This window comes from Muntiacus reevesi, chromosome 4 (assembly GCF_963930625.1).
Source record: "Muntiacus reevesi chromosome 4, mMunRee1.1, whole genome shotgun sequence".
NCBI lineage: Eukaryota > Metazoa > Chordata > Mammalia > Artiodactyla > Cervidae > Muntiacus > Muntiacus reevesi.
Genome location: NC_089252.1, coordinates 526,695 through 550,595, shown reverse-complemented (window position 1 = coordinate 550,595; position 23,901 = coordinate 526,695). Strand labels below are relative to the sequence as shown.

Sequence of the window (23,901 nt, the reverse complement as noted above, 5' to 3'; positions counted from 1 at the left end):
GAGTAATGCATGTTAAAAACCAGAATGTTGCAACAACCTGGAATGTGCTGAAGAAGATGAAAGACAGTGTCCCAAGTGCAGAAAAGAGATTTTCTGTGTGTTAAATTGAATACTTCGTGTCACCTAGCAAAGAGTTGGGAAACAAGGGGATTTCTGTTCCTGGTTGTGGGACACACGGGGAAGATTCGATTACCGCACTGGGTTACATGTCTTTGTTCACCATCAAATTTTGATTGTGTGTCTGATTTGTGTGTTACATTGTGTGACAGGACTCACTGTCCTCCATATGTAAGAGTAAGAAATGGCTGCTACCCTCAAGATGCTTGTGAGGATGTGGTAAAGGTAATGTACTTAAAACTCTACAGCAGTGTATAGGGGCTACCTTAGGGACACCACAATGAAGTGAATGTGTCAGTAAAGCAAGTCACACAAATTTTTTGGTTTCCCAGTGCGTAAAAAAGCTATGTTTACACAGTATTGTAGCCTATTGTGTGCAATAGCATTATGTCTAACAGAAGAATGTACACATTTATTTTAAAAATACTTCATTGCTAAAAATTGCTAAGCACCCTCTGAGCCTACCATCTGAGTCATCATCTTTTTGCTGGTGGAGGGTCTTTCCTCAATGTTGAAGGTGCTGGAGGACCAAGGCAGTGATTGCTGAAGATTGGGGTAGCTATGTCAATTTTTAAAAATAAGACAAGAGTGAAGTTTGCTGTAATGATCAACTTTTCCTTTCTCAGACAATTTCTCTGTGGCATGCAATGCTGTTTGATAGCATTTTACCCACAGTAGAACTTCTTCCAAAATTGGAGTCAGTCTTCTCAAATCCTGCCACTTGTTTTATCAACTTAGTTTATGTATTAATTATAGTCTAAATCCTTTGTTGTCATTTCAGTAGCCTTCACAGCATCTTCATCAGGAGTAGATTCTCTTTCAAGAGACCAGTTTCTTTGTTCATCCGTAAGAAGCAACTTCTCATCCATTAAATATCTGTTAAATGAGATTATAACAGTTCAGTCACATCTTTAGACTCCACTTCTAATTCTAGTTCTGCTTTCTACCACATCTATAGTTACTTCCTGTACTGAAGTCATACCCCTCAAAGTCATTCATGAGGGTTGGAATCCGCTTCTTCCAAAACTCCTGTTAATGTTGATATTTTGACCTCTTCTCATGAATCATGGTGTTCTTAAAGGCATCTAGAATGGCCAGTCCTTTTCAAAAGGTTTTCAGTCATCATTACTAATTTATTTATCTCTAATAAGAAACTTTAAACAATGTCTTAATTTTTAAAGTATATAAAGAGTAAAATTCTTAGCACGATTGAATTCTAGATATGATAGTTATCTATATTATTGATTGAATTAAGCAATTTAAGTATTTTTTCTCCTTCCTATATATTTTGAAACCAGTTTCTCTTAAAATCTTTCTGTTAACACTAACAATATTTAATATATCCTAATAGTCTGAAGGTAATAATGTTTTTATATCAGTGAATTTTCACATGATGATGATCTGGAAATGCTACTTACAGTAGAAAGTTTTGAATAGTAATATATGTAGAAGAGCTTTGTAAACCGTAAAATTCTCTATAAATGTTGGTTCTTCCATTTTGCAGGAGAGATGAAGGTTTTTAATTGAAGAGTTTTCCTGACATTAAATTAAATAGTACAACTTAACATGCAGTGACCTGAGTAAACAGCTATAGAAGAACATAAACCATGATTTTGAGTCTTGAATTATTGAAAAAATTAATGAGGAAGGATAATGGAAATATATCTAATGTTATTGTTAATAAGGGTAAAATATTTGGAAAACATTTATCAGCAATAACAAGTTTGTCAAATACTCCTTCCTTTTAGTTAGTGTAACTTAATTAAGGCACAATTTGGAGACATTAGCAGACTTAAAACTAATCTCTCTCTGTGTACAGTATCTAATATCTGTGAGTCAGTGGAATCTCAGTCATCCTTCTGATGTGGTAAACATTTCTGAAATGTAATGTTTGTAATGACCTTCAGCAGTTTTTGAGTCTGGTTAGAATGGTTTTGTTTGGCATGTTTTTAAAAGAAAACAGAAGTGAGACTCACATGGCTGAGGTTCAGATTCTAGCCTTCCGCCTGTGTGGCCTGTGTGGATCACTTAGCCCTTTGAATTTCAGTTTGTTCCGTTGGGTCAGCTGATCTACTGGATCCATATACTCTAGAACAAAAGTCAGGATGCATCGTCTGCCTCAGGCTGATTGAAAACGTGCTCATTTATATAAGTCATGTCAAGGATTAAAAACAAAATTATATAGTTGCTTCTGTAGAAAATTAATGGAAAAATTAAAATTACATTATTATTAGGGGTTATCCTGGAAAGGGCTTCCCAGGTGGCTCAGTGGTAAAGAATCCGCCTGCAGTGCAGAAGACATAGGTTCAGTCCCTGGGTGGGGAAGATCCCCTGGAGGAGGAAATGGCAACCTACACCAGTACGCTTGCTGGGAACTCCCATGGACAGAGGAGCCCGGCAGGCTACAGACAATCTATTGGGTTGGCCAAGAATAGGATATGATCCAGCAACTGAGCACTGAGCGCTGCCCTGGAAAGCCCAGGAAGCAGTCATCTGCAGTCCTTCCTAGTTCTGACATTCTGTGTCCTGTGCATTTTCACCTGCTGTTTAAATATCGTAGACTCTAATGGAGATATCATAGATGGAGACAATTTGTTTTGAATGACTTCCCCTGTTCGGTGTGTGTTTCTTAGTAACAGTTTATATCATGATATTTATTTGCTTAGTCAATTGTAAAATGTTATGGGAGAGGTAAAGTTGATTAAACTATTCATTCTCAACTACTCTAAAAGATAAAATGAGTCGACTTATCAGAGAGTCATTCTTGTGTGTTTATGACTATTTTATGGTGGTGGTGTTCAGTTTGTATACACAGGATGATTAAAAAAAGACAAGTAAGTACTCAGTTCTTATATTTCTATGTTCTGTTGTTTTTGCTTGGCCATGCTTGATCATTATTAAGGATATTTAGTTACAACAGTGTTTCTTTATACTGTCAGTGATAGTTATGTCCTTATTTATTCACTCTAGGGTCGTGATCAGAGTTCAACTCTTGCTCAGCGCTCTATTGAACTGACTTTACCTAATCATCATGCATTTCATAGAGACTTACTCCGATATGCCAAGCTGATGGAGTGGCTAGAGAGTACGGATTATCGAAAATATGAGGGACTAACAAAGGTATGGATTTGACGTCAGTTACTCACTGAGTATAGAGCATTATCTTTTAGAATCGAGAGGTCGTGTGTTCAGTTACGCAAGTGACATTTGAAGCACTGTTGTATGTTCTTAAAAAAGCAGCAAGTAGTTGAATTTCTTAGTGCTCATTAGCTATGGAGAACATTTTTTTTCTTTTTCATTTATTTTTATTCGTTGGAGGCTAATTACTTTACAATATTGTAGTGGTTTTTGCCGTACACTGACATGAATCAGCCATGGATTTACATGTGTTCCCCATCCTGATCCCCCCTCCCGCCTCCCTCTCCATCCCATCCCTCTGGGTCTTCCCAGTGCACCAGCCCTGAGCACCCGTCTCATGCATCCAGCCTGGGCTGGTGATCTCTTTCACCCTTGATAGTATACTTGTTTCAATGCTGTTCTCTCTGAACATCCCACCCTCGCCTTCTCCCACAGAGTCTACAATTCTGGAGAACATTTATTTTATGTACTTAGATGGAGAATAGCTAAATTTTGAACTTCAATATAGTATTAGGCCATACTGTAGCTTGAAGCATCATTTAGTTTAGTTAGTTAAATAATTATTTCCTGAGTTGCTTTATGTGCAATATAAAAACTAGAGAGTATGAAGTTATATTTTCAATGAGGCATTTGCTTTATAAGAACCTGTAATCTGTTCTTTTAAGCACATGCAGTGTGCCTCTTTATTAAGCAGACATTCCATTGTTCCAGGCACAGAGGAACATGGGTATTTCTGTTCCTGATTGTGGGACACACTAGCTGGAAAAATTGGATTATCATATTATGGTACATTTCTTTGTCACTCACCAGATTTTCACTGTGTGCCTCTTTTGTACTCACTAATCCATATGTAAGAATAAGAAGTGGCTCCCACACATGCTCCTACTTCCAGAGAGCGTCAGGTCTGCCCGGGAAGAGCAACTATCCTTAGCAGCCGGCCAGAGTTAAGTGCTGAACTGGATATGAGTTTAAATGTATAGCATGTTAGAGAAAGGAAATTCATGACCTGTAGCCACAGGAGAAAACTTCATAGAAAACATTGGACTTGACTCTTTTCCCGGGACTTTAAGAAGACCAGCCTGACTGAAGCTGAAATTCCATATTCTAGAAGAGTGAGAAGTTAGGTTGAAAAATCTGAGTCGTGAGTCCTAGCAGCATTCTTCAGACACAGGAAGAGACTTGATAGGGGAAACTAAGAACCTAATACAATAATGAACTGAAATGAAATCTTGGACGAAGAGGATGATAGTAGGAATAGAGATTATAAGTCACAAGAGAGAATCCCAAAACAAGGGACAGGATGGTGCCAGACTTGTGAGACGCAGAGATTAAAACAGTGATAAATACCACTTGGGCTTCCCAGGTGGCGCAATGATAAAAAAAAAATCCACCTGTCAATGTAGAAAATGCAGGCTTGATCCCTGGGTTGGAAAGATCCCCTGGAGAAGGAAATGGCAACCGACTGCAGTACCATTGCCTGGAGAATCCCGTGGAGAGAGGAGCCTGGTGGCCACAGTCCGTGGGGTCGCAGAGTGGGACACGACTGAGTGGCTGAGCACACACACACACGGATGGCCACAGCTGGACAAGAAAGAGCCATTCACACGTTCCCTTAGCAAACGCGCTGAGCATCTGCTGTGTGCTGACACTGTTGTATGCACGAAAGAGAACGGCGCTGAAGGAGACAGGCGAACACTTGCCTGTTCAGAGTACATATTCCAGTGGAGAAGGACCAACATAAAAGTCAACTTCATAGTCTGCTGGAAGGTACTGCTGAGAGCTCTAGAGAAAATAAAGCAGGGAATGCTAGGACATCAGAAAGGTTGCGGTTTCAAAAAGGGTGGTCCGAGAAGGCAACATTTGAGCACAAATTTTAAAGATAAGCAGGGGTGCGCAGTGGGAATTTCCGAGGAAAGCTTTCCCAGCACAGCACAAGTGCCCCAAGGCAAGAGCAACCTGGAGCACTGGAGGAGCAACCAGGCCGTGGTGGTGGGAGCACGGCGAGTCAGGTTCAGGATGGGAGGGCGGGCGTGAGAGGTGCGGTGGGGGGCGGGGGGCGGGGCAGGGCAGATCTGGAAGGGACTGGGCACCGGTGTTGGAATTTGGTTTTTACTTGCAGAGAGATGAGGGAGGGGTGTTGATGGGCTTTGAGTAGCAGAATGACATGCTCTCATTTAGTAAACGGCCATTGTAGCAGGAACCCTTGGGCTCAGGACTCTACTGTTGTGTTGTATTCTGGTTAGTTTTGAGTCAGCAGAATTCTGATTTGGAGATAGTTTACAGAAGAATATTTGCATGACTGGAATCTTTGCCTTCTGAAGTTTTAAGAGGATTAATACTGTATTTTGAATGATTAAATATCGTTACATCTTAAGAGTTTTGTGCCAACAAGTGCTTTGTCCCCTAGTGAATATTCAAATGAGTAAAATAATCAATAAGCTTTTTGCCTGATTGTGTTCTCAGTGAGTATTATTGCCGTATCTTTATATATATGTAGCTTCATGAATGTAATTTAAAGTGAAGAAGCAGGGGAGGGAGGTGGGAGGGGGGATCGGGATGGGGAATACATGTAACTATATGGCTGATTCATGTCAATGTATGACAAAACCCACTGAAATGTTGTAAAGTGATTGGCCTCCAACTAATAAAATAATATTAAAAAAAAAAAAAAAAAAAAAATAGAATACAAAAAAAAAAAAAAAAATAAATAAATAAATAAATGTTTCAAAGAAAAAAAAAAAAAAAAAAAAAAAAAAAAAAAAAAAAATAAAGTGAAGAAGCAAGCCAGTAGCCAGTCTAGTGCTGAAGTATGGAATCATTCTCTGCTCATGGTATATTTTCAATTGACAGTATTGATGTGCTTTTTTAAATGAAATTATCTTATTTCCAAAGAATCTTGCTTTGTCTTGTGTTTGAACTTGTGACAGACCATGCAGTTTTATGCCTGATAATCTAATTTGGTTGCTCAAGTGTTTTCAAAAATAGGAATCTTATTAATATGACCAAGAAAGGAATGAAAGGAAATGGAAGGAAAGGAATGAAAAAAGGAACCTGACAAATCAGTGTTTCTTTGGTAAGAAATAATAATTAAATCCAGATGCTATTTGTACTTGATCCTTTCCATGTAGTGTGTGCTAGTGGTAAAGAACCCGCCTGCCAATGCAGGAGACATAGGAGATTCAGCTTCAGTGTCTGGCTCAGGAAGGTCCCCTGGAGAAGGAAATGGCAACCTACTCCAGTATTCTTGCCTGGAGAATTCCATGGACAGAGGAGCCTGGTGAGCTCTAGTCCATAGGGCTGCAAAGAGTTGAACCTGATTGAAGTGACGTAGCACTCACCTTTGTACTTGGTTATTTGTACCCAGCTCACACTTTTTGGCAGGACCAGGAAAAGCTTGTCTTCATTTCTTTAGGGAAAAGAATAACTAGGCCCTGCCCCAACTCTACTTACGGCTGAATCTAAGCAAACCCCTGATTTGGGGTGTATGTAATTTAGAGCCTAAGGAAAATAGAGGTGCGTTGGGCATGTAATAAGCTCGGCTGCCCAGAATCCCTTCTGCCTAGCTGGGGCAGTAGAGCATGTAGAGCAGTTGAGCAGGGAGATGGTTTATCCTTGTTTAGGTAGGAACAATCTTTCCTCTCCCAATAGCCCCTTGAGGCCGACACATTGTCTCAGCCTCAGTCCTATATTTGTAAATATAGAAAATAAAACATGGTGTTATCTGTAAGACTCTAAAGTGAGCACAAGAAAAAGTTGGAAATACTGCCTGAGATAACAGTATTTAAGCTCAAGATAGTTGGATTTTAAGTTAGGTGCTGTATACAGGATGCTAAGAGAAATAAATACTCCCAGTGAGAAGCTTCTCTCTGAATTCAGTAAGTGAATGAGCTGGGAGTCACGCCTGTCTGTGGGCTTCCCCACCTGTGGGTTCTGTTGAGAACCTGGGGGAAGGTGTTCAGTCATTTCAATTGTATTGAAAAAGAAGGTGATTTTCAGTAGTCTGCTCAAATCACTGTTTTAAAAATAGCGACTGTTTAAATTGCTTGGGTAGTAGTGTGCACTTAGTTTGGGTATTGGAATGCAGTCTGTTATATTGAGTGAGTTGAGTAGAAATCTAATGAAGATTTTATGAATTATAAGTTGGTCAGCCATTTACATTGATTTCCAGTGATCAGTGTTTTTGTGATAATTTAAAATTCAACGAATGAGATGCTGAAAAGTGAAATAGCTGAATGAAATAGGAATAATTTTAGTGTCTTTTTAGCTTTAGATTTGCTTTTAAAGTTACACACAAAGATCACAGGAAAAAATTTCCTATTTAACTTTCCTTACGGAGAATCTGTGGGAAATGTATGTGGCATGCAAATTGGAAAAAAGAAGGCTCTATATTATGTTTCATCCAAAAATTTTTTATAAGGACATATCTATCAATAAAATATCTAAATATATATAAATATATCTAATATATTTTTATATACTTATAAAATAACTTAAAAAAATCAATAATGAACTATGAGTCAGTATACAAATAATTTAAGTGATATCCCTTTGAAAGTTACATCTGATGTTTAAAGCAAAGTAAACTGTTCTAAAACTGGATGTGTTTGAAATTGAAGTGTAGATTTCATGATAAATTTAAAAGAATAACTAGGCATAGGAGTTTTTCTGCTGTGGATTTATTTAAATTTAGTGAAACTCTACATAAGGCATTTAACATAGGATTTGGAAAAATACATGGCCTCCCGCTGTTGACTCTTTCATCAGGGTATAAAATATTTTTGTATGATAATAAGCATAGATGATGAGGGAATGAGTTTGCATGTTAAATAATAGATGTTTTCATTTGAACTAGAATAAATTTTGTTTTTTAAAAAGAAATCATTTGATTATGAAAACTGTAAGATGTGGTAATTAAATTCTTATGAGAGTAACCTATTTGGGGCTAATTTACTACCCCATGCTGGCAAGGTATGGTAAAACTCAGTGTCCTGCTTCAGTGTCATTGATCCTGTCTGTTGGTATAATAATTTTTGAAACAGCATGGCATTATGGAAGAAGAGTTAAAAGATTCCCTTATTCTTTAGCACTGTAATTTTACCCTTAGGAAATTATTCCAAGAAAGCAGTTCATTAGAGATGAAAAGCTTGTTGTAACATTGTCTATCACAGCAAAACATCAAAACCAATTATGTAGTCTGTGTTAGGAGGTTGGTTTACTAAACTGAACATCAGCAGAGCATAATACTGTGCAGTCATTAGCATATGACCTGGAAAAGCGTGATTGTGCTGCCCCAAACACCCAGTATCGTATGAATGCAGCTATGTTTAAAATACATGAAAGGTAATGTGTAAATTACCATCGGATCATTGAAAAAGCAAGAGAGTTCCAGAAAAACATCTACTGCTGCTTTACTGACTACGCCAAAGCCTTTGACTGTGTGGATTACCAAACTGTGAAAAATTCTTCAAAAGATAGGAGTAGCAGACCACGTTATTTGCCTCTCAAGAAATCCGTATGCAGGTCAGATAGCAACGGTTAGAACTGAACATGGAACAACAGACTGGTTCCAAATCAGGAAAGGAGTATATCAAGGTTGTATACTGTCACCCTGCTTATTTAACTTATATGCAGAGTACATCGTTTGAAATGCTGGGCTTCGTGAAGCACAAACTGGAATCAGGATTGCCAGGAGAAATATCAAAATCCTCAGATAAGCAAATGACACCAGCCTTATGGCAGAAAGTGAAGAACTAAAGAGCCTCTTGATGAAAGTGAAAGAGGAGAGTGAAAAAGTTGGCTTAAAACTCAACATTCAGAAAACTAAGATCATGGCATCTGGTCCCATCACTTCATGGCAAATAAATGGGGAGACAATGGAAGCAGTGAGAGACTTTATTTTGGGGGGCTCCAAAATCACTGCAGGTGGTGATTACAGCCATGAAATTAAAAGAGGCTTGCTCCTTGGGAGAAAAGCTATGACCAACCTAGACAGCATATTAAAAAACTGAGACATTACTTTGCCAACAAAGGTCCATTTAGTCAAGGCTATGACTTTTCCAGTAGTTATGTATGGGTGTGAGAGTTGGACTGTAAAGAAAGCTGAGCACCGAAGAATTGATGCTTTTGAACTGTGGTGTTGGAGAGGATTCTTGAGAGTCCCTCGTACAGCAAGGAGATACAACCAGTCAATCCTAAAGGAAATCAGTCCTGAATATTCATTGAAACAACTGATATTGAAGCTGAAACTCCAATACTTTGGCCACCTGATGCGTAGAAGTGACTCATTTGAAAAGACCCTGATGCTGGGAAAGATTGAAGACTGGAGGAGAAGGGGACAACAGAAGATGAGACGGCTGGATGGCATCACCGACTCAATGGACATGAGTTTGAGCAGGCTTCGGGAGTTGGTGATGGACAGGGAGGCCTGGCATGCTGCAGTCCATGGGGTTGCAAAGAGTCGTACTTGACTGAGCAACTGAACTGAACTGAAAGTATAAAAGTGAAAATGTGAGTGTGATTATTCAACTTCATATTTTTACAAACTGTTAATATTATGATGCCAGTTCAGTTTTTTTAAAAGATGGAAAATAGCCTTCTTGTGTCCTATGAAATGCATCAAATATTTTCAGACCACAAAATTGAAAACAAGCACAAAGGATATGGGGGGATTGAGAAATGGAAATTGTTATACTTGTTTTATTAATGAGTATGTGTTGTTTTCACTTTTAAGAATTGCATGGATTGTTTGTCATGACTCTGTGAGAGAGAAATTAAAGATGTCTTTGAAGTTGCAAAGATCAAGATGACTGGCACAACTAAAGAAAGCAAGAAGCTTGGTAAGCTTAGGCACCTCAGTCCCCTTGTTTTCTCTTCTACTAAAAATTATTTATCTGTGACACATAATTTTAAGACTTTTTAGGCAAGGTGGAAGGAGATACAATAGAATTAGTAAAAGAATAAATCTAATGCATTGGTTTGATTTATAGGTTTTTCATGGAACAAGTATGTCTCTAAAGCCTTATTTTTACTAATTAAAATTCTGCAGTATGTGAACTTGACAGCAATTGTATATACATGCCGTGTCTAATAAAAGTACAGCGCAGACGCGGAACCCGTGAATACGGAGGACCAACCATGGGACTTGAGCATCCATGGATTTTGGTGTCCACCACTGGTGCTGGAACCAACCCTGCACAGATACCAGGGACAGCTGTGTATAGTCACAGCAGCAGCAGTTGGCCAGAGAATGAAGTGCAGTCTGGAGAGAAAGTACTAGATTAAGAGACAGATGTTGGAAGTTCAGTTTCTGATTTCCTAAAAGACCTTTTGTACCAGTTGGAGGCAAGTCTGTGATCTCTTAAGTCATTGCACTCCACAGGGAAGTGAAGTGATGCCTGGCTTCTTACTTGTCACTGGCTATTTTGAATCAAAAAGAAAGTTGCTAAGTGTTTTCTCCCCTGTGAAGGGGCTGTAAAAATGTCACCAAAATTTCTCCTGTAATTATACTTTATTTTTCCAAAGAGTTATTTTTGAAACAAGAGGGGTTTTTGTTGCTTCTAAATATGTTAAATAAACAAAAAACTTGATTTAAAAGGATAACCAGTGAAAGTATCAAGTTGCAAGGAAATGATTTGCCGAGGCCACGTTCTGCTCTTGCATGTACCCATCTCTGGGCTTTTTGGATGGAGTTCTGTGCCTGTCGGAGTCAGAACCTGGCCTTAAATGGCTACAGTGTGTCCTCTGTGTCTGCATAGCTCCCCTTTAGAACCATGAGTGTAGCATTTGCTTGTTGAAAGGAGCCTGTGCCCTGATTGAAATTGATAGCTCGTCTTTCCATTCTTTTCTTTAGGACAAAGAAGACTATCTTTAGTAGTGGGTAATTATTTTGTGATTCACTGGTTTGTGGTTTGTTTTTGTTTTTAATACAACACTAATATATTGGTGATACTAGTTCCGATTTTTTAAATGGTTTGAATCTGTGTATTGCACTTTGGTAAAGATACTGATAAAAATATTGGGACAATAGGCTTTTGGAAACAGAAATGCTAACTCATCCTAAAGGTTACCTGTTCTTAAACGGTGTGTTTATATCCTTGTTAATGTTTCACCATGGATATGTTAAATTGAAGAAGGAATTCATAGGGCCTGGACTCCATCTCAGGCCTGTCCGTGCTGATCGTGCTCGGCTGCCTCTCCAGTGGACTCTGAACTCTCTGCTTAGTGCCTGTGGGAACGACAATGGAAGGATAAGACCCCCTCCAGACAGGGGAATCTTGAAGATCACATCCAGGTTGCTCATTGCCTAAGAGGAAGCATACCGTAATCACCCCTGTCTCCGGACAGGTCATAAACTTTTCCTGTATCTATCAGGATGTAATCACAGGCTTATCGATTATTAACTGGTTGGAATGTAACTCCGGGCTTATTGACTATTGACTGTTTGAACACACAACACTTGAATGATGGGGTTATTGTAGTTGTATTTACCCTACCTTTGTTTATGTAAGTCTCAACGGAATTGAGGTGGTGGGTTTGGACACGTACACATGGGGTAGGTGGTGGGGTTTGGACACGTACACATGGGGTAGGTGGTGGATTTGGACACGTACACATGGGGTATAAAAGATTTTCACAAATGCTGGACGGGGTCCTTGGCTAAGAGGAGACTCTGCCTTGGGCCCGCCGGTGTAATAAACTGCACTCCACTATCTGCATTGTCCTTCTGAGTGAGTCTGTTTCCCGGAAAGCGTGGCTATAACAAAATCAGTTTTTCTTTTTAGTAAACAACATATTAATACAGTTACATGTTTAATGTTTTCATTTAGTATATTTGTCATCACTTGCTACTGCAGTAAAAGGGAAATCTTTCTAAAACTACCTCCTTGGGAGGTTATTAATGCCCCTGTCATAATATTAATTTATCAAGCTTAAGATTCTCATTGAGATAAATGACATAATTGGAATATAATTTAAATCAAATACAATACTATCTTAATGGTATCATTGCATTAACCTAAAACCTTAATTTTTTTTTCTTATTTTTTGAAGTTCTTAAATTATCTTGTTAAAAAATTTTTAATTAACCTAAGACAAGTTTAGAAGATACTTTTAAAACAGGGTTAAGATTACATCTCTCGTATGTATCCATTAAGTAGTAAGAAATAGGAGAGTAACCAAAAAATTATAGTTTCTATTACTTTGATGTTATCAGTTACAAGAAAGGAAAAACTAAATAATAAACAGAATTCAGAGGATAAAAACTATTTTGTTCATCTTTGAAAATGTAGCTTGTTGGTCAACATTTAAAAATAAATTTCAAGTTAAATACAAATGACTTCAGAAGTTCTAAATAGATAGAATGTAAACTTTTTAAAGATACCTTTTCAAGGATTCGAATTATGTTTAAATCAGTTCTTAATAGTAATTACAGTTAAAAGAGAAACCTAAAATTTGGGGAAGGTAAATTTTCAATGGCTCAAAATTAAGGAATTATGAATAAAATTTTAAATTTGTTTTGTTTTTTCCTTGCTCTGAAAATGCTGCATCCGAGATACTAATAAAAATAGAAAGTCAGCGGCGGGCGGTTAAAAAAAAAAAAAGAATAGAAAGTCAGATTGAATGTATTTTACAAAAGGAAATTGTGTATAGTCATAGAGATTCAGGGGAATTCTCTCTTTTTGAACCATTCTTTACTCAAGTCTTTAACATCTACTTAGTTTAGATAATTTAAAACAACGTTAAAATGCCAGTAAAGCACTTTTTCTTTGTGGTAAGGTTTTTATAAAACCTTTGCCTTTCTAAGGTCAGAAGGTTACCCTGATACTCTCAGAGGTGTGGGATTGTCCTCCCGAGATTGATACTTTGGTGTTTTGTTTTTCTTCTGTATTCCTCAGATGTACTGAATGAAAAGACAGGCAAAGGATATCTAGTAATAATTTTTTTAATTGCCCATTTTTTTTCTTTTTACTACTAAGATAAGACACACAAGTATTAGTTGAGTCCATTTACATAATAACTTCCTTATCTTTAGTAATCCAAAACTTAAAAAATGATATGCCAAGCACATTTTTTCCAGTGTTTGTCCACTGAAATTAAGAAATCTTGTTGACTCCAAAGGGAGTCTTGAACACAAGACTACATTCAGTCCTGAGTGGATGATTCATTCAGTAAATGTTTATTAATTACCTATTACATGATAATCGCTGCTCGATACTGAGAATGCAGCAATGAGCAAAGACCCTACCCTCTTGGTGCTTGTACTCTAGCAGAAATTGTTTAAGGATATTTAAAATTTACCAGAATATTGTTACTTCTTGCTGATAAATAATATAGACTTTTTTATGAGCCCAAATAGGGCACTAGTAGTATTTATTAACTACTTTAAAAAAGAAAACTATATGCAGAATCAGGCTTTGCTCTGAAACTGGTGAACTTAGTAGAGCGACACCTTAAGATCGCCAGCAGGTACTGTTCAGATTGACAAGCTAGTGGCTCCAGTGCATCCCCCGCTCCTGGTTGCTGTGTGTCCAGCCTTATCATTTCATATTCCTTTAAACTTCAGGCAGACAAGGCTAGGGAGATTGACATGTTTTTGGTGTGGCAAATTAGTAGTTTATACTCGAGCTTTTGCCTAGCAATAGCAACTATCACTATCCCTGTTTGGCAGGAGTTGACACCTTGTTTTCCGTTTCTTAAATATTTCTAGAGTTATATTCATTAATTTTCTGTTTTATTCTATAATTTCTTTCTTTGCCATTCAAGTTAGATTCTCATTTGGGTTTAGAATGTTTCACAAAACGATCTCTACAATTGATCGAACAAATACTAAAGAGAGGTTTTAGATAAAGGAAATGCCAAATGACCCTAAAAGAACTCCAATTCCCACATTAGACCTGTCTCTCAGCTTTACCCTTCTACCTACCCATCTCCCAATAATTAGTGTTTTGATACATGTGTTTTATTCTCAGTGTTCACAGAGCCAGCTAAGTTACTAAACAGTTTAGCTTATTATTTCTAAAATGGTTTTAAAACTCTACTCATAATTTTTTTTATCAGAGGGAGTATAAAATTATTTAGTACAGTGGAGATTCCTTCCAAGAGCTTTCAGTGAATACAGGATTGTTAATGCATTTAATGTATAAATGTGCAAGTTCATTCTATTAAATTTTCACTGTATTAAATTATTTACTTGAACTCTGTTTTCTTCAGAAATCAGAACTTGGAAGTGTAGTCTTTAAATTTAAGTACATCAGCTTAGGAGACTTAAAAGTGTGGGGGAGGTTTACAAATGTAGATATTTTTACCTGAATATTTGCATCAAATAGTACATTAAAAGACTAGTAAAGGTTTTTCTGTCATGTAATTTCTCAAGCAGTAGCTGACCAACTAAACATATGTTGCCTCTCTCGTTGCTTGGTGCTCCTGGTTCTTTGCATGTGTCTTTTCAACTAGAGCTTTAACTTCCTCTTGTGCGCGGTTTGTGCAGATTGCAGCTTGCTAACTTGTCTTTGTCTGTGACGCTTGCAGCCTAACCCGTGGCAGCCACACTGCCTGGAAAGGCAGTGCTGTCAGACGGGAAGCCGAGAGTGGGCGTGCTCGGCGTGTCAGCAGGTGCTCTCAGTGCGTGTGTGTGTCTAGGAGCCAGTCGTTCATCCTGGAGAAGCTGCGCCAGAAACACTGCTTGCTCTGGGTTGCCAGGGCTTGGCCAGAAAGACAACCAACAGAAAGGACGTGGGATGGCTGCATCCAAGAAATGTGTGGCATGGTTAAACATGTATGGTGGGTAGTCAGAAACTTATAAAAAGTCTTAACCGTTATACTTTTGTTTTCAGGCTGTGTTTAGAAACTATAAAATTTCTTGTACGTATGGTCAGATTTTGCATAATGAAACCAAAGTTTGTCTCTAACTAACTGTATATCATATTTGTTGTTGTTATTTTTTACTTTACATATACAAATATGATTTGTATATCATATTTTTTATCACTTATTTTATTATTTGTCCCTTCTGACCATCAGTGAATAATACAGGTTTAGCTGAGAAATAGTCAAGAAGAATAAAAATGTTTTACTGTTTAAATTTAATTCTGAATAGAAACATCACATTTTCTTGTAAAAATAGAATCCTTTAATAGTTTGGTGTATGTAGGATATTGTGCAGACATATTGTTCTCATTTTTCCTCATAGCTATGATAGATACCTATGTTTATACCTAAACTCAGATGTCCCATATTAATATAGTTAACTATGTATGTGTTATGTTAGTTGTATTTTAAATACAACAAATATTCAGGGTTTTGTTTTTGTTGTTAGTTTTTCTCTTTTCGTTTTGTTTAGTTTTTAAAAGAACTTTAATCAATTCACTTGCTGAAAAAACAGGAATGTCTGAGTTCAGGAATGTATTAAGTTGAGTCATGTGTAATTGACGTTTTTAGTAGGACAAGATTAATTGAGTGTTGGTAGTTTCATGTGGTTCAGCCTAATATGTTGATTCAATGTAGAGGCAAATAATATTGGAATATGGCAGTTTTTTTCTAGAAATACAATCATTATGTTAGCTAGTATTCTAGGGGGTCAGTGACTTTCATCCATAGTCATGTCTTCTGAGTGGAAAAGAACTCCTCATCTACTTTTGAAAAATCATCAGACAACTGTGATGAGACTGGGCAGGGCACAGTGTGATCTCTAAGATCCCTTTCAGTCTTATTCTGTGATTCTGTATGATTTCACCTGTCTTTACATAGGCTCAGAAGTAGAACACAAATCTTAATGAAAGAGGAAGACACTCTACATCCTCTTCATGTGGCAGAGTTGTGCCCTAACCCATATGAGCCCCAGAAGAGCAGGACAGCAGAAGGGAGCCCTGATGGATGCCATGAACCTTTCATTCGTGAAGGTCACAGCTTTTAAAGGTTTATCATTTCCCAGGTCTTCACGGGAGTTCCGGGAAATTAACCGGGTCTACTTCCAGTCTAAATAAGCTCAGTGTTCAGAGCTCCGGGAACCACCGGTCTCAGTCATCTTCCTTGCTGGACATGGGAAACATGTCGGCCTCTGATCTCGATGTCGCCGACAGAGCCAGGTTTGATAAGGTAAGATAAAATGACGCATGTTTCTTAAACATTACTGTCAGTTTTCTAGCACCAGTTTGTTACTGCTTTAATTGTGTTCAAAGATTTGGGCTCTATTGACTCTTTTAATTAACCGTGTCTTACTTTCCATTTCTGAATCTAAAAAAAAAAAAATAATAACTGGTCAAATGGCAACTGAAATGTGATTCATCAATTAAATGACATAACAGCTTTATTAAAATTTGTTATAAATCATAAAGAGCTTGCATTGTCAATCCAGTTATTTGAGTGACTACAAAGAGGAAACAACTTTTATGAAGCTAAATTGTTTAAATAAAGTTTTATCACTCTGTTCCTCTTTCCAGATTCCAAGTGAGTAATTGTTGTCAGTTTTGTTTTAGGTATGTTCTGACCCTGTTATGCCTCATCAATACTGCATTGTCTTGTCAATCTTGGAAGTATTTGTTTGGGGGATTCTATTAAGATTATAGATAAAGCTTCCCTGGTTGCTGCAGAAAAGTGATTAAATGTGGAATGTTATTTTAAGCGTTTTGTTCAGTTCTTTGTAGAATCATTTTGGTTTTCTTCAGATCTTTGAACAGGTACTGAGTGAACTGGAGCCCCTGTGTCTGGCAGAACAAGACTTCATAAGTAAATTTTTCAAACTACAGCGACATCAGAGTATGCCTGGAACTGTGGTATGGGTGACATTTATTTACTAGCTCATATTTGTGATCTATATCATAATTAGCCTAATCATTATGTTGTCATAATTTCAATATCAGAACAGAAAGAATTTACATTGTAAGGATTTTTTAAGTAATTTTTATCATATAAGATAATAAAAAAAAGGATAGTGTTTGGGCATCTAATCCAATATTCTAGACTATCTTAGGCCTAAACATTCTCCAAATTGATGAGTGGGGGAAATGTCTGAGTTTACTTGGCAAAAAATATTTTTAAAAAGCAAATTTATTGTTTTAGTGATCAAGAAAAAGTAAATAGAATTAAAAAATTACAATGATGTTTTAATGTATATTTGTTGTTATTTAGTCACTAAGTCGTGTCTGACTCTTTGCAACCCCGTGGACTGTAGCCCACCAGGTTTCTCTCTCCATGGGATTCCCCAGGCAAGAATACTGGAGTGGATTGCCAGTTCCTTCACCAGGGGATCTTCCCAACCCAGGGATTGAACCCGTGGCTCCTGCATTGGCAGGCAGATTTCTTTCCTGCTGAGCCACCAGGGAAGCCCCCATGGTCTTAAAAAATAAATGAAAGCAAGCAAGAGAAAAATGGAGAGCCTCAAATCAGAATCTTTCTTATGGCTTTCTTACTATGAGACTGAGAGAGTAACAGGCGGGAAGGCCAAGGGTCTCCAAATGGAGGAATGAGGCTGTAAGTGCCAGACATTTTTATCTCTCCTAACCGGCAGAAAATGAAGAAGGAATTCATAGGGCCTGGACTCCATCTCAGGCCTGTCCGTGCTGATCGTGCTCGGCTGCCTCTCCAGTGGACTCTGAACTCTCTGCTTAGTGCCTGTGGGAACGACAATGGAAGGATAAGACCCCCTCCGGACAGGGGAACCTTGAAGATCATATCCAGGTTACTCATCGCCTAAGAGAAAAGAGACACTAATCACCCCTGACACTATCTATCAGAATGTAAGCACAGGCTTATCGGTTATTAACTGTTTGGAATGTAACTGCAGGCTGATTGATTATTGACTGTTTGAACACATAACACGGGAATGATGGGGTTATTGTAGTTGTATTTACCCTGCCTTTGTTTATGTAAGTCTCAAGGGAATTGAGGTGGTGGGTTTGGACACGTACACATGGGGTATAAAAGATTTTCACAAATGCTGGACGGGGTCCTTGGCTAAGAGGTGACTCTGCCTTGGGCCCGCCGGTGTAATAAACTGCACTCCACTATCTGCATTGTCCTTCTGAGTGAGTCTGTTTCCCGGAAAGCGTGGCTATAACAAAAAGAACAAACCAGCGATCTGTTTTTCCTTCTCTATACAAAATTAAAAGGAGGTTTCTCCTAACATTCTGTGTGGCCATGACACCTGGTCTCACCTAAAGCTAACTACTCCCAAACCTTGAGTTAACCAATACATTTCTTTTTCGTATGGAAATGTTGTCTTAAGCTATGTTAATGAACCCCAGACTCCATCTTCAAGTTGGTTCCGCCAAAGGGCCTAACTTACTTGTTCAGGTATTGTTCCCCTAATCTATGTAAACGAAACTATTTGTTGGTACAAGGTGCAAGTCAATAGTTTTATGGCCTGGGATGAATTATCTGGTGCCATTCTAGATTTTATGACATTCCTTTCTTTTCATTAACAGACTGTGAGTGACTATATACCATACAGCTAAAGACTAGGAGGGGGGTACTCTTTTGCCCCCTTCTGATGCCTATGTCAGAAGCTTTCTCTATCTCCTTTATACTTTAATAAAACTTTATTACACAAAAGCTCTGAGCGATCCAGCCTCGTCTCTGGCCCCGGATTGAATTCGTCTCCTCCGGAGGCCAAGAATCCCGCGTCTTATCGTTCAGCAACAACCTTTCATCTTGAGGGCTCGTCCGGGATCCTTCAGGACAAGGTAAGGATGCTTGGAGCTCTACTTCTTTGTTCTCCTAGCGAACACGTTTTCCGCTGTTCTTTACTAACTCTAAGGTGTGCTTGTGTGAATGAATGAAAGGCCCTGCTCTGCGCTTCCTCGGCGACCTCATAAGGCTTATGGCAGAAACTTGTCGGGGGTTTATACCGACCTGCCAATGCCAAGAGGCAACCAGTGTCCCCTTTGGGAGCCGACCAGAAACGGGCAAAGCATGTGGACCGAACTCTTTTTTCTCGGTCAAACTTTTCGGTCTCTGACCATTTCATAACTCCTTGGTAATTAAAAGTACTAACCTTATCTCTCGGATCTTAGGCTTTCAAGAGACTTGTAACCTATGTTGCTACTCTACTGTGGTCTAGGTCTCAAACTTGGATTGGTAGTTAGGAAGCGCCTAGCCTCGCTAGGCATGGAAAGTTTGGAAGCTAGATGGAGCTCTAACTCCCAGAGCATCTCTGATGTTAAAGGTTACTTGGATTGGAACTGCAATGGTTTTTTTCTTTTGGTAACACTGGCTCTTACTGGAGCAGAGGAGGCTCTTATACCGGTGTGGTGACTCTTGGAAGGAACATCTCAGTTTCATGTTTGTATCAGTCTTATTGTGGTCAGGAATATACTCCGGGTCGTGCACAGGCACTCAGGTGACGAATGTGTCCCCCAGAGGTCTTGGCTTGGGAGGCATTCCGGAAGGTTACTCTGATTGCACCCTGGGTGGCATCAGAGGCAAGTGAGGTGAAGAGCTGGACGTCAGTCAGGGATGCCATCAGGTCTACCCTGGGTGCATCCCCACCCCGTCTCGGTGGTAGAACCGGGAGGGACGAGTGTGACGCCTGCGTCGGTAAGGGACAGACTAAGTCCGACCAGGAAGGAAAAGCTTTTGGTGTAATGTCTGTCTACACCCCCATCTAGAGCAGGGAGGGACGCCTCCGGTAGAAAAATGGCGCTGGTCGCTTTTTTTCTCTCTTACAGATGGGAGCTAACAATTCCAGCCTCACTCCTTTGAACTGTATCCTGCAAAACTGGGATAGATTTGATCCCCAGGGCTTAAAGAAGACACACCTGGTCTTCCTATGTGATACTGCATGGCCGCCGTACCCACTGGAGGATGGCGAACGGTGGCCAGTTGGAGGGTCTCTTAAGTATAATACTGTTTTACAATTAAAACAGTTCTGTAAAAAGCAAGGGAATTGGGTAGAAGTAGTGTATATTAGAGTGTATTAGAGCTTTTAAAGGTGTTACTCTGCATTATGACCTTACTTGGAAGGATGTGATGTATATCTTGGGACAAACGTTGACTGCCGACTCAAAGCCTCGAGTTTTGGGTAAAGCGGTTGCTTATGGAGATGAATGGCTTGGTAATGAATCAGTGGGAAAGAGGGAGGACGAGATGACTGCCCTCCCCACTGGGAGTCAGGCGGTCCCAGCTACAGAACCAGACTGGGACTCTAACACTGCTAAAGGAAGATGGGATCAGAGTCATTTTGTCAGATGTATTCTTGAAGGACTCAGGCAGGCGCGTTCTAAGCCTTTAAACTATGGCAAACTGGCAGACATAGAACAAGAAGAGAAGGAAGCTCCTGGTAAATTCCTAGACAGACTGAGAGAAGCCCTTCGCAGATTCACTGAGATTGATCCCGAAAGTGAAGAGGGGAAAGTGATCTTAAAGGATAGATTTCTCACTCAGTCGGCTCCAGATATTCGCCGTAAGTTATCAAAACGGGCGTATGGACCAAATCAGTCTGTAGATAATCTGTTACAACTGGCTCAGACAGTCTATTATGGTAGGGAATATGAGGAAAAGAAAGAAAGGCAGAGAAAGACGAAGGAAAAGGCGGAAGCCCTCGCAATGGCTATGAAAACCGTTCTTAAACAGCCTGAGAAAAATGCCCAGAGGGACCCAGGTGAAAAGGGATGGGCTTGCTATGGCTGTGGAAAGGAGGGGCATCTCAAGCGGGATTGCCCTCAGGCGTCTGAGCCGCCCCCGGCTCCATGTCCGGTCTGCAAGGGACCACACTGGAGGAGAGACTGCCCCCAGAGGTGTAGGTCTCAGGGGTCTGACTCTCAAGACAATCAGGACTGAAGGTGCCCGGGGGTCCCCACACAAGCTCCCGTCCTAATTACACCTGAGGAACCCCGGGTATTGATAACGGTGGGAGGCCAATCCGTCAATTTCCTTTTAGATACTGGGGCAACTTACTCCGTGCTTACTGAAGCCCCTGGCCCACTTTCTTCCCGATCCGCTTCCGTAATGGGACTGTCTGGACGAGCCAAAAGGTATTACTTCAGTTATTCTCTATCGTGCAACTGGGATTCTGTGCTATTTTCACACGAGTTTCTTATCGTGCCAGAATCACCCTCACCCCTTTTGGGGAGAGATATACTGAGCAAGGTCCATGCCTCTGTTTTCATGAATATGGAGCCCTCCCTTTCTCTCCCTTTAGTTGAAGAAAATGTGAATCCTAGAGTATGGGCTGATGGAAAATCTGTGGGTCGAGCACAAAATGCTATTCCTGTAGTTGTCAAGCTCCAAAGACCCACACTTATTCCCACATAAGAAGCAGTATCCACTGAAACCTGAAGTTAAGGAAGGGTTAAAACCCATCATTGAAAATTTAAAGGAGCAGGGACTATTAGTTCCCTGTAACAGTCCATGCAACACTCCTATTTTGGGTGTAAAAAAATCAAATGATAAGTGGAGATTAGTTCAAGATTTACGAATAATAAATGAGGCTGTGGTTCCTTTACACCCCGTGGTGCCTAATCCTTATACGCTACTGTCTGAAATTCCTGAACGAGCCAAATATTTTTCAGTAATTGATTTAAAAGATGCCTTCTCTTCAGTGCCTTTGGCAGAGGAAAGTCAATTTCTATTTGCCTTTGAAGACCCTACTCAGCCAGCTTCTCAGTTAACCTGGACAGTTTTGCCCCAGGGATTTCGTGACAGTCCCCACTTATTTGGACAAAGTTTGTCACGGGATCTACAAAACTTTAATAGCTCTAAAGCAGTAGTGTTACAATATGTAGATGATATTTTGCTCTGTGCTGAGACAGAGGAAGCTTGTTCACGAGCCTCAGAAGATTTCTTAAACTTTCTGGCAGGCTGCGGTTACAAGGCATCAAGAGAAAAGGCTCAGCTTTGTCAACAATCTGTTAGATATCTGGGCCTAATCATATCAGAAGGGACTAGGGCCATAGGCCCCGAGAGAATTAAACCTATACTAAACCATCCCCTACCTATGACTTTAAGGCAATTGAGAGGATTTTTGGGAATCACAGGCTACTGTCGTATTTGGATTCCGGGTTATGGAGAACTTGCCCGGCCTTTATATAAACTTATAGCTGAAACTCAGCAGGCCCAAACTGACAAACTGGTTTGGTCTCCAGATACTCAAAAGGCTTTTAAGGTTCTTCAGACTGCTCTCCTGCAAGCTCCAGCTTTGAGTTTGCCCACAGGGTCAGAATTTAACTTGTTTGTCACTGAAAGGAAAGGTATGGCCTTGGGAGTTTTGACACAACCCCGGGGGCCTCACCAGCTACCTATTGCTTATCTAAGCAAAGAATTAGATGTAATTGCACGTGGGTGGCCCCACTGCCTAAGAGTAATTGGGGCAGCTGCTTTATTAGCACCTGAAGCTTTAAAAATAATTACTGGACGAAACCTTACTGTACTGACTTCTCATGATGTGAGTGGAATCTTAAATTCTAAGGTTAACATTTGGATGACAGACAGTAGGCTTCTTAAATATCAGTCACTGTTGTTAGAAGGACCAGTAACTAAGCTTTAAGTTTGTAGAAATTTAAATCCTGCTACTTTCCTTCCTGAGAAGGAAGATGAAACACCTGATCACGATTGTTCCCAATTTCTAACTTTAAACTATGCAGCTCGGGAAGATCTAATGGATACCCCATTAGACAATCCTGACATGGAAATATTTACAGATGGCAGTTCTTGTTCGGGATGGAAAGCGTAAAGCAGGTTATGCTGTGGTGACGGCTGAACAGGTTTTAGAAGCAAAATCTCTCCCCCAGGAAACCAGCGCCCAGTTAGCGGAGCTTGTGGCTCTGACCCGAGCTCTAGAGTTAAGCAAAGGGCAGCGAGTAAATGTCTACACTGATTCTAAGTATGCTTATTTGACTTTGCATGCTCATGCTGCAGTATGGAAAGAAAGACAGTTTCAAACAGCAACAGGGGAACCTATTAAGCATTTCAGAGAGATCCAGAGACTTTTAACTGCTATCTATTGTCCTAAAGAAGTAGCGGTTATGCATTGCAAAGGGCACAGCAGGGATGGGAGTAAAGTAGCCACCGGTAACCTGTTAGCAGACTCTCAAGCCAAAAAAGCGGCACTTTATGAAACCCCCTCCCGAAGACACGAGAGTTGCTGTAAACCAGTCTCCGGGCTCCCGGGCGTTTGCTCGGGAGCTGAGGGCCCCAGGCTCCCAGGCTCCCAGGCGCGGGCTTGAGTGCTGCGGACCCGAGGCTCCCAGGCGCTGGCTTGTGAGCTGCATCTCCCTGGCTTCGAGTGCAGGCCCGGGAGCTGCCTCCCCCAGGTTCAAATGCAACCAGGCGCGGGTTCCGGAGCTGCGGCTCCAGGATCCCAGGCTCCCAGGCGCGGGCTAGGGTGCTGCGGACCCCAGGCCCCCAGCCTCCCAAACTCCCAGGCTCCCAGGCGTGGTCTAGGGTGCTGCGGACCCCAGAACCCAGGCTCCCAGGCGCGGGCTAGGGTGCTGCGGACCCCAGGCCCCCAGCCTCCCAAACTCCCAGGCTCCCAGGCGCTGCTAGGGTGCTGCGGACCCCAGGCTCCCAGGCTCCCAGGCGCGGGCTTGAGTGCTGCGGACCCGAGGCTCCCAGGCGCTGGCTTGTGAGCTGCATCTCCCTGGCTTCGAGTGCAGGCCCGGGAGCTGCCTCCCCCAGGTTCAAATGCAACCAGGCGCGGGTTCCGGAGCTGCGGCT

The 23,901-nt window shown here is 40.3% G+C and overlaps 1 protein-coding gene across 1 annotated transcript in view; it reads left to right on the top strand.

The window, feature by feature from the left end:
• Window positions 1-18,795, top strand: part of LOC136166218 (exocyst complex component 1-like) — a 78,019-nt gene extending 59,224 nt beyond the window's left edge. The window contains 6 exon segments of the mRNA XM_065932241.1: window positions 3,088-3,237; window positions 9,986-10,091; window positions 11,105-11,131; window positions 16,184-16,347; window positions 16,917-17,024; window positions 17,759-18,795. Coding sequence (XP_065788313.1) covers window positions 3,088-3,237; window positions 9,986-10,091; window positions 11,105-11,131; window positions 16,184-16,347; window positions 16,917-17,024; window positions 17,759-17,944 — 741 coding nt within the window. The 3' untranslated portion in view covers window positions 17,945-18,795.
• The last annotated feature ends 5,106 nt before the right edge of the window (window positions 18,796-23,901 follow it).